This window comes from Neopelma chrysocephalum, unplaced genomic scaffold (genome assembly GCF_003984885.1).
Source record: "Neopelma chrysocephalum unplaced genomic scaffold, ASM398488v2 Primary Assembly neopelma1_62, whole genome shotgun sequence".
Lineage (NCBI taxonomy): Eukaryota > Metazoa > Chordata > Aves > Passeriformes > Pipridae > Neopelma > Neopelma chrysocephalum.
The window spans coordinates 3,573,752-3,590,448 of record NW_020897719.1 but is presented as its reverse complement, the minus strand read 5'-3'; the positions used below and the strand labels follow the sequence as shown (position 1 = coordinate 3,590,448).

The following is a 16,697-nucleotide window of genomic DNA, read 5'->3' as shown; positions in this document are numbered from 1 at the left end:
TGCTGCCATGTGTCTCCAGGTGATAATATCTCTACATGGGCAGTAAGCACTCACACTTACCAGAGCTGTGAGTCAAATGAAGCTCAAAGGCTATTTAGTCACCTAACTTGAAGCTTCATTTTCCCAAGTGCTGCGACTGTAGTGACTTCCATGGAAGTCAGTAGGCTTAACTCACTATTTCAGTTTCTTTTTTTTGAAAATTTCTTTCAATTACTTTTTTGTGTGTTTTGTTGTTTTCTTTTTTTATTTTATTTCTTTAATTTCAGTGGTACTGTTCTTAAGGAACAGATTTTATAATCATACTAATAAATGTGTTACACTCAAAAAGTTATTTATGGGTGAGAAAGGAACACCTTTATTTATATTTATTTATTTATTTATATAAAGGAACACTAATATATTGTTAGTATTAAATTTTAACAGTGTAATCCAAGAATCATTATTAGTTGAGATCTAATTATTACAGAAAATAATACTTTTGTGCAGAAAAATGTTTCAGTAATGATAATAATCATAATTATAATGTCAACACTGTTATACACACACTTCTTAGCTTCTACCACTTTTCCTGATGCTTCATTCACCCTCCCTCTGCTCCCTAGGGCCCTGAAACAGGCAGTCTCAGTGTGATGGGGTTCAGTGGGGGCATTATGCCATGTTCTTGTCATCTGGAGTCCTTTGCTCTGAAGGATATGATGTTCATCACAATGGTTTCCTACTTGGGGCCATTTTTATGTTTGATAACACACTTTTAGACCTTGCTGTTTCTTCCTTAATCTGAATCTCCACATTACAGACAGGTTTACTATACAGAGTGCCTTTCATATATGTTAGATATTTCTTTGTTGTTTTGTTACCCTGAAAAGCAGTTTTGCTCAGCCCAGATCTACATTTCTCTGGCCGAGAAACGCCAGTGAGCTACTTATAGCTGTGAAATCTCCAGCACCAGCCTGTACCCATCTCTCTAGCTATGGTAACACCATATTACAGTGCTGCAGAGTAATAGGGGTCATGATACAATTCAGGTGTGCTTCATATAGTATGGGGCTTATATGCAGAAAATGTTATCATCAGGTAAAATTCATCCAGATAAGAAAAAGCTTGTTTATAAAAAAATGAAATGCAAAGACACAGTTCAATACAAAATTCTGCATGGTGGAATTTTATCAGCAATGTAAATCAGCAAAATGCACAGTAGGAACCTTGGGGCAAGGCAGGAGCTGGAGGCCAGATTTGCAGTCCCATGTTTGCTTATTTCTAATGCAGAGTCCACAGCTCTCCATTAATTTACCTTCAGGAATATATAATGTATTTCTTTCTGTTTATTTCTGGGTGAGATTACGTATGACTTAACATGAAACCCCAGTCCAGAGAGTTATATTAGATACTGTGAATTGAAAACGTACATGCGTAAAATTTTTATCTTTGGGAATTTTTTGAATGCCTGCCACCTGCAAGAGTGTGTCTGCAGATGGAGGGTAAGGGACTGTGCAGGTGGGCAGATATTACCATATGTCATGACCAGGACTGCATGTGTTGCGTTAGTGATAAGGCAAAAGGAGAGCATCCTTATTTCTCCTATTTTCTACATCTGTAAATTGGCACTTTCTGCATTGCTGTGAACATTAAGAACCAGGTAAAAAGTATCAGTTTTTTCCTTGCTTGCACTCCTGTTAATCCCTTTTACTCAGTATCACAAAGAGTTAGCACAAATCAGCTGCTTTTAGTGTTTGGGCCATGCTATTCCCTGTGATAAAACTCTTCCATTTCCTTTCCATTGTAGAAAATGTTAAAGAGTTTAGCAATTCTTGGAAGTTATATATAGTGATTTATCTTTCAGAGATAGATAAATATAATTATATTCTATATTATTCTATATAATTATAGACTATTGTGAGTTGGAAGGGATCCACAAGAATCATCAAAGTCCAACTCCTGCCCCTGCACAGTAAAGCCCCAAGAATCACACTATGTGCCTGAGAGGATCACCCAAACACTTCCTAAACTCTGTCAGGCTTGGTGTTGTGACCACTTCCCTCCAGAGCCTGTTCCAGTGCCCAACCAGCTTCTGGGTGAAAAACCTTTTTCTAATATCCAACCTAAACCTCCCCTGACACAACTTCAAGTCCTGTCACTGGTCCCCACAGAGAAGAGATCAGTGCCTGCCCCTCCTCTTCTCCTCACGAGGAAGCTGTATAGACTGTGATGAGGTCTCCCCTCAGTCTCCTATTCTCCACGCTGAACAAGCCAAGTGACCTCAGCTACTCCTCATACGCTTCCTCTGAAGGCCCTTCACCATCTTTGTAGCCCTCCTTTGGACATTCTGTAATAGATTTATATCTTTCTTATATTGTGGTGCCCAAAACTGCACACATATTCAAGGTGAGGTTGCCCCAGTGCAGAGCAGAGTGGGACAATTGCCTCCCTTGACTGGCTGGTGATGCTTCTGCTGATGGCCCCCAGGACACACTTGGCCCTCCTGGCTGCCAGGGCACTGCTGACTCATATTCAACTTGCCATCAACCAGGACTCCCAGGTTTCTTTCTGCGGTGCTGCTCTCCAGTGTTTCAGTCTGTATGAACGTCCAGGGTTGCCCCATCTCAGGTGCAGAATCCAGCACTTGTCTTTGTTGAACTTCGTGGTCATTGCCCAGCCCTCTGATTTATCGAGGTCTCTCTGCCGGGCTTCTCTGCCTTTGAGGGAGTCAACAGCTCCTCCCACTTTAGTAGATGATTCTTAGTTTTGACTATTTTTTTTTCCGTTACTCTAGAAGAAAACTTTCCATTTCTACAAAACTGAAAAGTAAAAAGATGGAACTTGTTCTTATGCGGAGATGGCTGTGTTGGGATGGTTTTCTGACCTCTTCACATTCCATATTCCTTTATTTTTTTTTTTAGTAAATCAGGTGCTTGTTTCACTAGCTTGTTGGATACAAATCCGGCGATATGCATGGGAACAGGGGCAGCGTGTTTTTAACAGCAGGTCACCAACAGTCTGCAGTGCAGAGTAATGACACTGGCAGTAATTGTACTGATTCTAGCACTATTGCTAGACTTTCAGTTTGGACTCTAATGAGCCATGCTGTCATACCCATTTTCAAGTGACTGATGGTGGGTGCAGATAACCAATTGAAAAATTCCTTTACATGCAGCTCTTCCTCAGCGGGGTTACCACATGCTACCAAAATATGCATAATGATACGTAAGAGCTTCCACATTTTCAACATTACCGTGTCAGCTGAAGCACAGCAGTGGAGAAAACTGTGCTTGGATTGATTCATGCTAAAGGGCCTACACTTACAGAGAGTGTTTATTTAAATGTATTAAGGCCAAATACAGGAAACACCCTATAAGCTGAACAAGTAGAATACAAATATATGCAATGTTTGAAAGGTTCTGTCCTTTTTTGTCAATTTCTTACCTGTAAACTGTTCATCAAATTATGGAAGTTGTAACTAGTAAAGCAAGGGTTTTGTATAGGTATTCTTAGTTTTGCAAGGTTTTAAATGTCTTATATCTTTTAAATATTTATGTTTAATATCATCTATTTAGTAACCTATTAAATAGGTTAAATATTATCCTTAGACTATTTTGTACTGTCAGCTGATACAATGGGTTCAATATTGTCATTCTGAAGTGAACTTTTAAACACATAATTACATGAAGCTGAGGTAAAAATGATAGTGGACTATCTAATATAAATAAGGTATTCTATTTCAAGTGAGTCAGTCAAACTTAAAGTAAGAAAATCCAATAACGGGAGGGTTAAAAATAGAACCTTTTCTTTTTATTAATTTAAGACATTTTAACCGGCAAAAGTATACTGTGAAAGCTTGTATTTAGTCTCTTATTTTTCTTTTTTAACAGGACTGGGAGTTTCCACATTTTATGGGTGATGTTGAAGTGAATCTTCCAGGCTTACCCTCTGCACACATGCAGTTCAAAGTACCATATTTCCAAAAGATATTGAAAGAGGAATATCACATACATATAACAGGTATGTAATCTTACAGACTGTGACACAGTCACACAGTAAACTGCTTCTGTGTGCTACCATGTGCTTAACCATATACTTTTGTGTGTGTCCCAGATTTTTTTTTCTATCTCTTCATCTGTCCATATCCATATCATCCATATATAAACATTTCAAGGAAATGAGGAATCTGTATCTTATGAATCAAAGAGACCTACTGTTTCATGGATGTCGCGGTTTGAGAGCCCCAAAAATCCAATTTCCAATTTCCAAGCCTCCCCCCAATTTACCTCAACACCGAAGAGAAGTTTTCAGACAGGCACACCTCAGTATGGGGGAAGGGAATTATATACAATTTATTACTATACAGAATAAATACTATACAAACTAAAAAGCAGTTATATACACAATATTAACACAGCTTCTACCACCCCTTGGACCCTCCCACATCAGTTCAGGAGAAGTCTTCAGAGCGATAGTGAAATGTCTCTCTCATTGGAGTGAAGGGTTGAAACCGCCACCGGCCCTTAGCTTCATGCTGAGGTCCTATCCTGAGCTGCAAGGGAAACAGCTTGCGCCATCAGGATCTTCATCAGGAAAGGTCCAGGGAGTCAGCTCTGAGTTTCGTGAAGGTTTCCTCCCAGGGGTAAAGTGTTCTGTTCTCACCCTCCAGGTTGCAGGTTCTGGGTCTCTGCTCAGTTCTTTTTACCCCAAATAGTTTTACAGCCCTTACCCAGAAAACACCTGCTTGTTTGGCTCTCTCACTCTTCTTTAGCTGCTGCAGCTTCCAGTTTTGGTAGTCTATGTCCAAACCCAACGCAGAGCACCTCTAAGCCCTCTCTGACCCGTCTCTAATTTCTGCCTGGAGTTCTTGCAACTGTTGCAACGAATCGCAACTCTTTCTCCTGGCAACCGAGCCTCTCTGGCCTGTCTCTTGGCTCGGCTCCAGTGCCTCACCTGCCTTAAATCCACACCACTGCCTTCCCAAGCAGTGGGGGAAGAAAAAGAAAGTCCCCTTGCCTTGGCTACAGAGTACTCAGTCCAGTTATAACTGTCCCAAGCCCTGCAGTCTAGCCTGGAGGGGGGGAGGGAAAGAGGGCTTGGTCCCCTCGCGAGGGGCCTACCTCTCTCCCTCTTACCTCGTGATTGTGAGTCTATCTCTCTCCCTCACAACACTTCACGCTGCCTTCAGCCCTGGCTTAGCCAGGGCTGTGGGACCCAGGCCCCCCCCCGAGTTCGGGGGGGGGCGTCTGCCACCCCTCAGCTCTCTCACACTGTGACGCACACTGCGACACTCTGCCAGCAACCTCCAGCTGTTGTTGATATCTAATTTTCACAGGAGCAAAAAAGAACAGCTCCAATTGGTCCCTCAGAGGGAACTCTCCTGGGACCAATCACCTCTAGGCCCCCCGGCTCCAGGGGAGGGCAGCTCAAACTAAGACAATGGATTTCAGCGACTAAGTAATACCTAATATAGCTTCAGAGATCTTTTTTATCTAAAATTGCTCTCTGGGGGAATTAGCAGCTTATTTCATCTTCAAATCTCTTATGCTTTCAGATGCCTTTGCTGTGATTTATGCTAATATCTTTTCTTTGGACATTCTCATCTGGCACAGGCCACTCATAACCATACTTCCATCAGTCATCTAACCAGAAGCAGACAGTTCAATAACCTCAAATAAAATAGAATTGCAGTTATTCAGATGGATGATATGTATAGATAAAAAGTACTTGATCCTTGCATACTGTGAGCCAGTTTTTTAATAAAAATAGTGAATGAAAAAGAGAAGAAGGTTAAAAAGGGATAAATATTTTGGTTTACCCTCAGGCTATATAGAAGGAGTATAGCTTCTCTCTGCATTGAGAAGAGATGGATAATAATGGATACCAGAAGAATGCAGGTGTGAATTGGCAGGGGTCTTTAACTGCTAATATAAACAGTCACAGCACATGACACCACACAGGAATAAAATAGATGAGGGCATCCAAGGACAGAGCCATATGAAAATCCTGTGGATCAGGGACAAAAGGAGCATTCAGAGATGATAGAAAGATAAGGCCAAGAGCTAGCAGCTGAGTCACAAGCTCACCAGACTGCAAAAGCCAAGGGAAAAAGATGTGCTGAGAAGGAAAGAATGATGAACCCAGCCCTGAGTCGAGATAGACTGAATGAGGTTTCAGAAGAGATATTTTCAGCAGAGAAGGCAGAAATGAGATTAAAAAACAGAAAAGAAGATAAAATTAGTGCAGAAGTTACCTGTTGGCTATTGAATGAGGGGAGGCAAATGAGCCAGTAGGAAACACAGATGGAGGGATGCAAGATTTTTCAAAATTGAATGTGGGTGCCCTGCTGGAATGCTGAGAGAGAGCAGCTGGGACATGTCGAAGTGACACTGTTTGAGCCACTAGTGGTTTATGGAATAGGATGAAGTAAATGATCTCCTGATCAGTGACTAGAAGGTATAGGGTGAGAGGAGATGGAATGTGTATATGAGAGACACATTTTTCTCTCCCAAGTGAGCAAAAAGGGAAAGGAGAGGGGAAAAAAAGAGTTTAAGCATCAAATATATTATGTGAATTATAGGTATGATATTCAGGGAAAGCAAAAAAGATTTTTTCCTTTTTCTCAAGACTAGAGCATGAATTTGGAGGGGCTCCCACAAGGTTCACAAATGTCCTACAGTTCTTTCACTGTATAAGGAGAAGTAATGGAATGGATGCACAGAGGAGCAGGAACAATGACTGAGGCATGGTAGGTTGGGTGGTGCCATCAGATACAGAAACTCAGGATATAATTAATGGGTGGTAAAAAAGGGATTGAAGAACAAAGAACAGTTTTCCATTGTAGAAGAGACAGAGACATTGATGATAATCAGGGAAGAGCAAATAAAAAACAGCAAAGAACATAAACTGGGGATCAGAAATGCAACTGCTAGCAGTGCTGCTGTTTGAAAGCAGGCCAACCAAGAGAAACCAATATTTATGCATTGTAGAATCTTCTGGACTGGAGTCCTTTCTGATTTTCTGGTAAGAAGGCATTCTTTTCATCAGGATGAGATAATGAATGGAAGGCTGAGAAAAATTTTTCCCTGCTCAGCATTAACAAGATCCATTTATTAGATTCACTAGACAAATCAATCCATTTGACTGCACGTCACGTACCCCGTCTACTGAGTGCCTGTTTTATCTCAGTGCCACACCACCCTTTAGGAGATCTAATAAACAGTCGTAACACATGGCACAAGAACCTCCCTTTGGGTAAGTTTTGCTTGAACCATCTGTTCTTGCCATCAGTTCTTGTCTTAGGTTAGGGCACCATCTTGGATCATTTTCAAGCTCTAGTTACTGTGTGGATGTGCAGATACTTGTAATATTCTACTCAAATCAAGGAGCTAATAAAAGAAAGAACTGTTTCAATACATATATAAAAATATGAATATAATCCAGTCTAAAATGAGAGTAGAGAGTGATGCACATGAATTCAACAGCAGGAGATGACATGCTGGTAGGACAGTGATAACAGCAGGAAGCCCCCTCTATTTAAGCCCTGTTTAATACACGGGATCCAGAATTTAACCATGAGACTTCTTTTAAGTGACAATCAGGAAAGGAATACTAAGGCCTGAATGATGTTTCTTTTAGTACCATCTATATAGATAAAGCCAGGCTGTAAATCTATGACCTATGTTCTGATTTTTAGAAACTGGAAGCCATTTTCTCCCAAATAGCAAGGAGAAAGAAAGTATGGCTGAAATAACATTTGCCATCTTTTTCCTGATAAATTTTACTCTTCTTTAGTTCTTTTACAGTCTGTTTTAGTCACTGTTGATTGTTACAAATAAGAGCAGCCCTGTTCAAAACTGGTTGTTCTAATAAGGAAGGGTCCCTCAAAAAAGCAGTTCCAAGGAAAGGGACATTCAGAGGAGTGAAGGACTTCAAGCCACCTTTCTGTTGTTTTGTGCTTAATGGCTTTGTGCAAGTTCTGTACAGAACAAGGATTTCACAGTTACATGCACTATGTTGCCAACTCTCCTGATTTTATCACGAGTCGAAAGGCAGTTGCTTTTTTTTTTTCTTTTTTTCCCTTTTTTCTGTTTTGTCTTAAAGTCTTATCTCTTGAATTCGGTGACTTCATGGGAATTTCAGCTGTCAGAAAATAAAGATCATGATAACAGAGCAAAAAAATTAAAGGTTGTTTCTGCATAATTCAATGTCTAAAAAGGTAGATAAATACAACAGTGCAAAGTATATTATTTTAACCTATCTTGCTACTTCAAACTAATAACATGCTTTCTTAGGTCTGACGTGATTTCTGAATGTTTTAAGTTGGCATTAATATTGAATTAACATCTCTAGCCTGTAGCTGATATGCTTCACTGTAATTTTAAATCTACCTTGTTTTTACTGGTAACTGAGTATCTCATTTTACTCACATATCTTTGCATCTAGGAACTCCCAACAAGCATCTACTGAGTATTAAATATTTTCATCCTGTTTTGATAGCTGCTTTTTTTCAAGAACATCAAAAATATCTTTAATTCCTGCATCTGCCTAGCTCATCTGGATTTCCCTTGACAGAGGGTTCATTGCAAAGTATGTGTTTTCCTTTTCAGGCTGATGTTTATGAAAATACATATTCTATCCTAGTTTCTAAAATACCTAGGGAAATTTGTAAAACTTAAAAGTAAATTTTGCTGCTTCATGGTTAAAAGGCACTATGGGGCCTGGCTTGTACCCTTTAATAGCAGCACTGGAAATCCAAGAGCATCTGATGTCAAGTGTGTGGGTAACTTTCAAATAGGAAATGTTAAGGTTTGGGTGTCAGAACAGATGGGAGATTTTTCTGGCTGTTTATAACGTGCTTCTGAGTGCTAATCTAGCCGAAGTGCCTTTCCACCCAAAGGAGAAATCATCACCTTCGTAACTGGTGAGTGCCTAGCATGGCAGCCTTGTGGAGTTAAACCAACAGTGTGTCTAGATTCAGCCCAAACATTGCCTACATAGAGTAGCCTGATGGAGCCTGTGGGCAAAAATAGAAAGGTTAGAGATAAAAACAAGCTGTCTATGCACACAAATGTGAAAAAAACTCAGAGGATTTTCATCTTAGATCAGCTGTGAGTGGTCTGTCTGTGTGCATGTGTCTAGTTAATAACACTAATGTGACAGAAGATATGAAGAATATTTCAAATGTTTTACAGAGGTATCTGAATGGGTTTAGACACCAAATTACAATTGAGATAAGAGTCTAAAGTCAACATTTCCTACATGCGGCTGCTTGCATCTAGCCTTATTAAGTGGAATTTTTGCATTCCTTCTTGACCTCAGGAAGAATGCTGAGGACTGGATTCTATAGGAGATCCTTTTTTTTTAGGAAATGAACGGTCTGTTCCAGAGTGGACATAAAAAAATGAAACTGCTCTAGAATCAGCAGCTAGTCTGGAATATTGGGATATATTCCAAATGCTGCATGTGGGATTGTCCAAAAATCTCATTCAGATGGTGAAAACATGAATTTCTGGAAAAAGGAAAAAGAAAAATCCATACCTCTTTCAACACAAGAAGGCCCCTGGCATTCATGTGCGTTGCACAGTTGTTCAATTTCAGCAGGGAGGGGAGACTGTTTCTAAGCAGAGTTCTGTATAGGCTGGTGTTCAGAGCATGGACCTATGATGCATGTACACACTGCCATAAGTGGAGGTTGTTCTAGGGTCAGGATTCCCTTCTGGTGAATGTCCTAGCCAGGAGAATACAACACTAGCCAGGAGAATACATGCTTTCTCAGAAAACCAGGAATGAATTTTCATCCCCAAATGCTGGTTGTTAGGCTATAATGCCTATAAAAACATTTCACATTTTGCATCACAGCCTGACAAGGACACCCACACTCCAATTTTTCTTTTGGGGGATCTTTATTTCACCAAATTTCAGTTTTCACCGAACCAGATTTCTGTCTCTCCAAATGTTGTGTATCATGTAAGAATGTCAGTGCTGTGAAAGCTGGTTATTAACCAGGTCTGTTTTTTAGGTAGTGCATGGCTGAATGACACAACATATTTTCCCACATGATTTTCTTCGTTGGTAACTTCATTGAAGACTGGATGTTATATTCTTTTCAGTTTGCTGGCTAGTCTTCCAGTCTTGAGAGCTTATCTTACTGCATGCTTCCGTTTCAAATTCTGTGTGTGAAAAATCCACCTTCCATCTAAGAACAGCTGACTGGGGCCAGGTATATACCAGTATTCTTGGCCACACAGATTTCACAGGAGTAGAGCCAATTCTAAAGCAATAGTGATAATGATCCTACAGAAACTGGTAAAGAGACAAGTTAAATGACTTCATAGTGTGGGGCTGCATTTTCCCTTGTCGCTTTTCATCTGGAATGAAACTTCAAATCTTTTTAAATAAAATTAATATCTGTAGCTTCATCATGTATTTATTCTGACCCTTTGCAAAACTACAAACTTGAGCTTGTTTCTGTGCAAGGTGAAAGGTCATAATTGGCTTCTACCTTACCAAACTTATTAGCTTATTTCCTATATAAGCTTGATATATGACTTAAAATTTGCTATAAAAAGCATTATGCTAAAATTAAGTTGTAATAGACAATAATTTCATATACATAGATTATTGACATATAATGTTAAAGGTTGGTCAACATATTAGGTCTCAAAAATTACTTGTCATGGGAATTTTCATCAGATAAAAGTTTGTGAATGGAGACCATCAGACCTCTTATTTCAGTCTGCTTTAATACATCACTGATTTAGAAAGATTACTTGGTTGACTGGATTTACTTGGCTACCATGCCTGCTCATCATCATCATGGCTAGGCTTTGCGAAGGAAGATTTGGGAAGGGCTCTACCCACATTAGTTACAAGCGCGCTGGTGGCTAAAAAGGCCGATACGAGATAGGCATGTCCGGTTGCAAAAGGCACAGCAGAAAGACTCCTTAGGTGGTATATTCTGCAGGGCACGATTCTTTCTGCGTTGTCTTGTCTCCTCAAGGGTGATCCTGCGTGCTTTCTCAAAAGCATCAGCAGCGTTATAGATAGTGTGTCTCCAGACCTCCCGATTGGAGGCCAGAGTAGACCAGTGATGTTGATCAATATGACCAAGGCTGAGATGTTGTTTCAGGGAGTCCTTGTATCTTCTCTTCGGGGCTCCTCTCATGTGGCAACCAGTGGCAAGTTCACCATAAAGCACGATCTTAGGGAGGCGGTGGTCCTTCATCCTTGAGACGTGACCATGCCTGCTAGTACAGCAGTAAAGTACATGTCTTAAAGAGGGATAGATGGCAGAGGACACTGTATTGTAGAAAAGAGGAAAACATTTTCTGTAAGTATCGAAGACAGCACTAACTCACAGTCATTTTGTGTTTGAGAGGATTAATTCAGCCCTTGGGTGCAGCGATTACTGAGTAGGAGCAGAAAGATTTTATTGCTTTCATATATGGTGATAGTGAGAGTGTTACTCATACACAGCCTTTGGTTCTGGTGACAACATTATTCAAAAGAAAAGGAAAGGTCATAGAGCTCGTCAAGCATGATGCTGTGAAATCCACTGGGTGTCTTAAGGCCTAAAGAGGATCTATGTCACAACTCAGCATTGCAATGTCTAGGTTTCCTTTGTCAGTCATACCTGAAAACAGACAATCAAGAAAACCATAACAGTGTATTTTGGCCTTTATAAACACCATCTCAATACTGTCTCCATTTCATTATGCTTCATATTTTGATCTTTCTCCCTGAAAATCTTCACTCCTGTCATGTCTAGCTGAAGGGAAAGAGCAATCCTGATCCTACATGAGTTTTTCCCCTTCCTGTTATCCCTGATGTCTAGCGTATCTCTCTGGAAATTTATCCATCTTGGCTCTGCAGAAACACAAAGTGCCACATATAATATTTTGGTGAAACCAATAACAAAAGAACTGGATGTTTGTTTTTTTTAATGGGCATAGCTTAAGGAATGAATTTTGGGACAATGCAGGAAGGGTTTCCTTTCGGATTGAAACATAGAGTAATATTTCATTCCAAATTATTGTTTCAAGGAGTGTCCAAGTGAGCAACAATAACAGAGAAAGGAAGTTTAGAATGCAACAGGTCATGTTTTCTTGCAAACTGGACATAGACAAAAAAAATAATGGTTCTAATATTTTTTCATTGTAATTTCTGTTTAGCCTATTTTTCCTAAGGAAATCAGAATTATGTGATTGTGTTCTCTGTGTGGATTGCTCTCACTCTCTGTATCAGCCACTCAGCATCAAATATGTTTTGAACCCATGACCATTTTCAAAACATTTTCAGACAGTGGGAATCTGAAAAGTAGTGACACTATCATTGTGTCCTAAGAAATGCTGGTTAGGTAAAGGAGTATCATATAATTTAGTGCCCAGCTGAGGAAAAAGCAAGGAGAAGTCAGCCATTATATTCTGCTTGACACCAGGCACTGATCAGTGAATATGTGTCCCAGCAGCCCATCTATGCAAGATGTATCTTGCGTCTCTCTGTTGAAAGACAGACATGATGGAGAAACTAGAGTTATTCTGATGGAGAGAAACATGAAATACAACACAAAAATCTGCAGGAAACCTCAAGTTCCATTTTTCTCTTTATTATTTTATTTCATACTTCAGTGTCACTTGCAGTGTCTTGGTGTTGATTTAAGAAACTTAGGTATTATAAAATACAGTGATAATCTTCTAAAATGATAACAGATCAATGATAAAATTGACAAAATCCTGGGGAAATTCATAGAATGGTTTCGGTTGGAAGGAACCTTAAAGATCATTTGTTTCCAACCCATCTGCCATGAGCAGGGATAGCTTCCACTAGATCAATTTGCTCAAAGCCCCATCCAATTTGACTTCGCTAGAGGAGTTATTCAGAAAATATGGGATTGACTGCAAGGTCTTTTCAGTGCAGTTTGTTTTCCGGACAGTGACAATAACACAAGATAATGAACATTCTTGTTAATTTTCAATCTATTTAATCTAAACTGAAAGAGCTGTTAAACATAATTGTTGAAAGAAGTTGCTCTCCTTATGCTCCTGGAGAATTCTGGTTATACAGTTTGAACACACAGACTTTCAGGAAGAAACAGACTTTCCTGCAATCCATTTATTCCTTGCAAGTCAATAGCCTAAGTAATTTAATAGATCCTCTGATACATTCATTTGCTTTTTCACTTGAAACATACTTAAATATGATTCCAGCATAAACCAATATCATTCATCAACAGCAAGAACATTCCTCTGTGAATGTCTTTTCACGTAATGCTGACATGTAGATTTCCCAGGTTCTTGGGTGGTGGGCAGTTGTCACTGAACAGGTAAGATCTTAACATATGTCCAGCCAGAATGTTAGACATGCTTTGACTATGAGAATAGTATAATTTGTTTTGTGTATTCACAGAAAAATGTGGGTTGGAAGGGAAACCTTGTGTTCCTCTCTTCCAGAAACCGTACTCAAAGCAGGGCCAACTTTGCAATTGCATAAAGTTACCTTTAATGTCTTTTGGATGCCTGGAGGAAGCATACAAAAGAGCAATTTTAAATAATAAAAGGAGAGAGGTTTCCTCCTCCAGTATTACAGAAGCTTAATGTTAGGCTATGAGTCCCTCTTTGGAGGCGTTTATCATCACACAGATTATAAGAAAAGCTAAGCTGACTAGACTCTGAATTCTACAATCAGCTTTTGCTATTTCTCAAGGGTGTGATATCTATAAGTCACAGTTTATCTGAATTCTCCCACCTGAATATGTCTGCACACCATGGTTGGTATATCAAATAACATAAGTACATAGACAATGTAAGTATATAAAATTTGCATAATTACCGACCTCAAAAATCCGAGTCATTTCTGGAATATAGAGAGTCCTATCAAATATGGCCTTTTTGTGGAAAATTTCCCCATGAATATTTTTTAAGCCCTGGAATTCCTGCTTTTTTAGGTTTATTGATCTATACCACATCACCTAGTGGTCTGATCAACTGATCACCTGCAAACTATAATGTTAATTGAATTGATATACTGCTGTGGTTATGTTACAACATTATTTTATTATGTGTCCAAACCTAATTGAGAAATACTAAGGGATATTCAGCATAAATCTGATTGTGGTGGAAATTTATTTACAACTTTGCTTTACAGACTAATAAAAAAAGGACGCTTTTTTCGTCTGGATAGCTTTTACATATGACTGTGTTTGTACTGCCTCTAAAATGGATATATCTGATGACAAAACTTTCTTTTTCCAAACAGGCAAATGGTTTAACTATGGAATTATCTTCCTTGTTTTAATCTTGGATCTGAATATGTGGAAAAACCAAATATTTTACAAACCTCATGAGTATGGTCAATATATTGGTCCTGGACAGAAGATCTACACAGTGAAGGACTCAGAAAGCTTGAAAGACCTCAATAGAACTAAGTTATCTTGGGAGTGGAGATCCAATAACACTAACCCATTGACAAACCGGACCTATGCTGAAGGGGACATGTTCTTGCACAGCAGATTTACAGGCTCTAGCCTTGATGTCAAATGCCTGGCTTTTATTCCAAGTTTGCTGGCTTTTGCTTTGTTTGGTTTCTTCATCTGGTTCTTTGGGCGATTTCAGAAAACTGATCAAGGCATGGAGAATTTAGACAAATCATACACAAGAATGAAACGAAAGTCACCATCAGATATGGGAATGACACGAGAAAATACACAGGTGTTAGAAGAACCATTAAGTTTTCAAGAACCACATCTGGTATCCATAAAATCAGACTTAAGTGAAATAGTTTTTAATTCTTCTCTCCTAACTTCTGAAAACCTGAACGCACAACTGAATGAACAAGATAGCCCCTTACAGCCAGTACCAGAGTCCTCTGTCCCTAAAAATAATCCTGTGACATAGAAGCAAATACCCAGGAAAATCAGTTTAAATAAGCAGTTACCATAAGATTTCAGTTTTACCTTTTGTAAGTTAAGATTTACATAGTGTTTAGAATAAGAAACTCAGCCTATACCAAGAGGTGCTCAGCATGCTTTTTCTAGGAATTTTGTTTTTTATTTGTATTATAGTACGTGCCTATTGTATATCTAACATTCCTTTATAGATCGCTTCCCAAAATTGCACAAGCTATTTATTAATACATTACCTTAACTGTATGATAGTGTACTAGATGATTACTTGCAGGTATAAAATTCTACCGTGGTGGTGCCTTGAGACATTAAACTGTTTTTTAACTCAACACCAGGTGTATAGCACAGTTCTTCTCATCTGTTTTGCAAAGCTTTTTGTGTATAGTTATTTCAAGTATCATTTGATGTCTTGACAGAGGAGATAAATATAGTTATTCCCAAAGAAAGCTTTCTGTTAGGACATCACAACTTGACTTTGTTATTTACTCATCTTTGAAGCCAGAGGCTTTGATGACCAGACTGCAGAGAAACACGTTGATTACCTTTTAATTTTGCTGGCTAGCTGCCAAACACAAATACAGATTTATTATGCGGTAAACAGCAAAGACATAATACAGCATGGGTCACTACTTGTGAAAATATGAGTTTCTCCATCAGTAATAGCAATTAGGTGATAATGCCTAATTATGTTTTTCCTAATTAAAGATAAACTGGTCCTTGATTAAAAGTTTTGCCCTTCACCTTTTAGAAACAGAGGTGAAAATACATAGTTGAAGCAACTCTTTCCATCATCACTGCAAATGCATGCAACATCAAAGAGCCAATGAAGTGATTACAGTAAAGGACACAAAGCCCATTAAATCCAGTATTTTTGCTATTTGGTGCAGATATGGTTTGGGTATATGTGAAACATACATAGATATACACTGCATATAGGCAGTCTAACGTGTCCAAATACTAAAGAAATGTTTAAAGTTTTTAATTAAAATAGATTAATTGTTGATTTTTATTGTATTCTTTTTTTTCTTCTTCATTCATTATCTATGAATATTTGTAGTCTGGAATCAGAAATGGAGAGAAACTGGGGGTTTTGCTGTTTTGAAGGGGACATCATAATGTGAATTTCTCTGCTGTTTGATCAAACTATATACACTAGAGAAATTGCATATCTAAAACATCAGAAAGACTCTGATTTGCCTCTAATTTAATTCTGTAAATTGTTGTTACAAGTTACTAAATAATAAGTCATTTTTAAGTCTGAATTATTTCCCTGTCATTTCCTGGTGTTGCTGTATTTTGTCTTTGTGACTTTTTTATCTCTGTTGTTTTTGATCAATCTGCTTTTAAGTTTTCAGAATGCTGAATTTAGCATGCATAAAAGAACTATGCATTTATTAACTGTCACTTGAGAGCCAGTTTTAATAAACATCATTCAACAATTGTTTATTATGAGGCAGGAACACATTCTGTTAGTTTTGCAATTTTTTAAAACATTTTACCCATGCATTGCCCTGTTTAAATAATAAATATTTCTGACACTAAAAAAGACACAGAGCATCACAGTAATGTCAAAATAAAATATTTTGTTTATGAAACATATAATATTTCATTGGGAGAAATTTCACTTTATAAGCACACTAAAGTTTTATCCATTAAAAATTATGACTAAAAATAAACCAATTAACCTTTGCCTACTGCAGCCTGTAAACTTGTTTAATTGATGTATGATATAGTCAAAAACAAGCCATTAATTACTAATGATAAAACAGTGTGAGATCCTGCTTGTACTGTATAAGAGGTAATACATTGATGTTTGACA

At 38.5% G+C, this 16,697-nt stretch overlaps 1 protein-coding gene across 2 annotated transcripts in view; it reads left to right on the top strand.

The window, feature by feature from the left end:
- The window catches only part of TMEM117 (transmembrane protein 117), a 201,889-nt gene extending 185,569 nt beyond the window's left edge, over nucleotides 1–16,320 (top strand). For both annotated transcript variants that reach the window (XM_027682172.1, XM_027682173.1), the window contains 2 exons: nucleotides 3,867–3,996; nucleotides 14,233–16,320. In XM_027682172.1, coding sequence (XP_027537973.1) covers nucleotides 3,867–3,996; nucleotides 14,233–14,870 — 768 coding nt within the window. In that variant the 3' untranslated portion in view covers nucleotides 14,871–16,320. The remainder of the gene's footprint in view (nucleotides 1–3,866; nucleotides 3,997–14,232) is intronic.
- The last annotated feature ends 377 nt before the right edge of the window (nucleotides 16,321–16,697 follow it).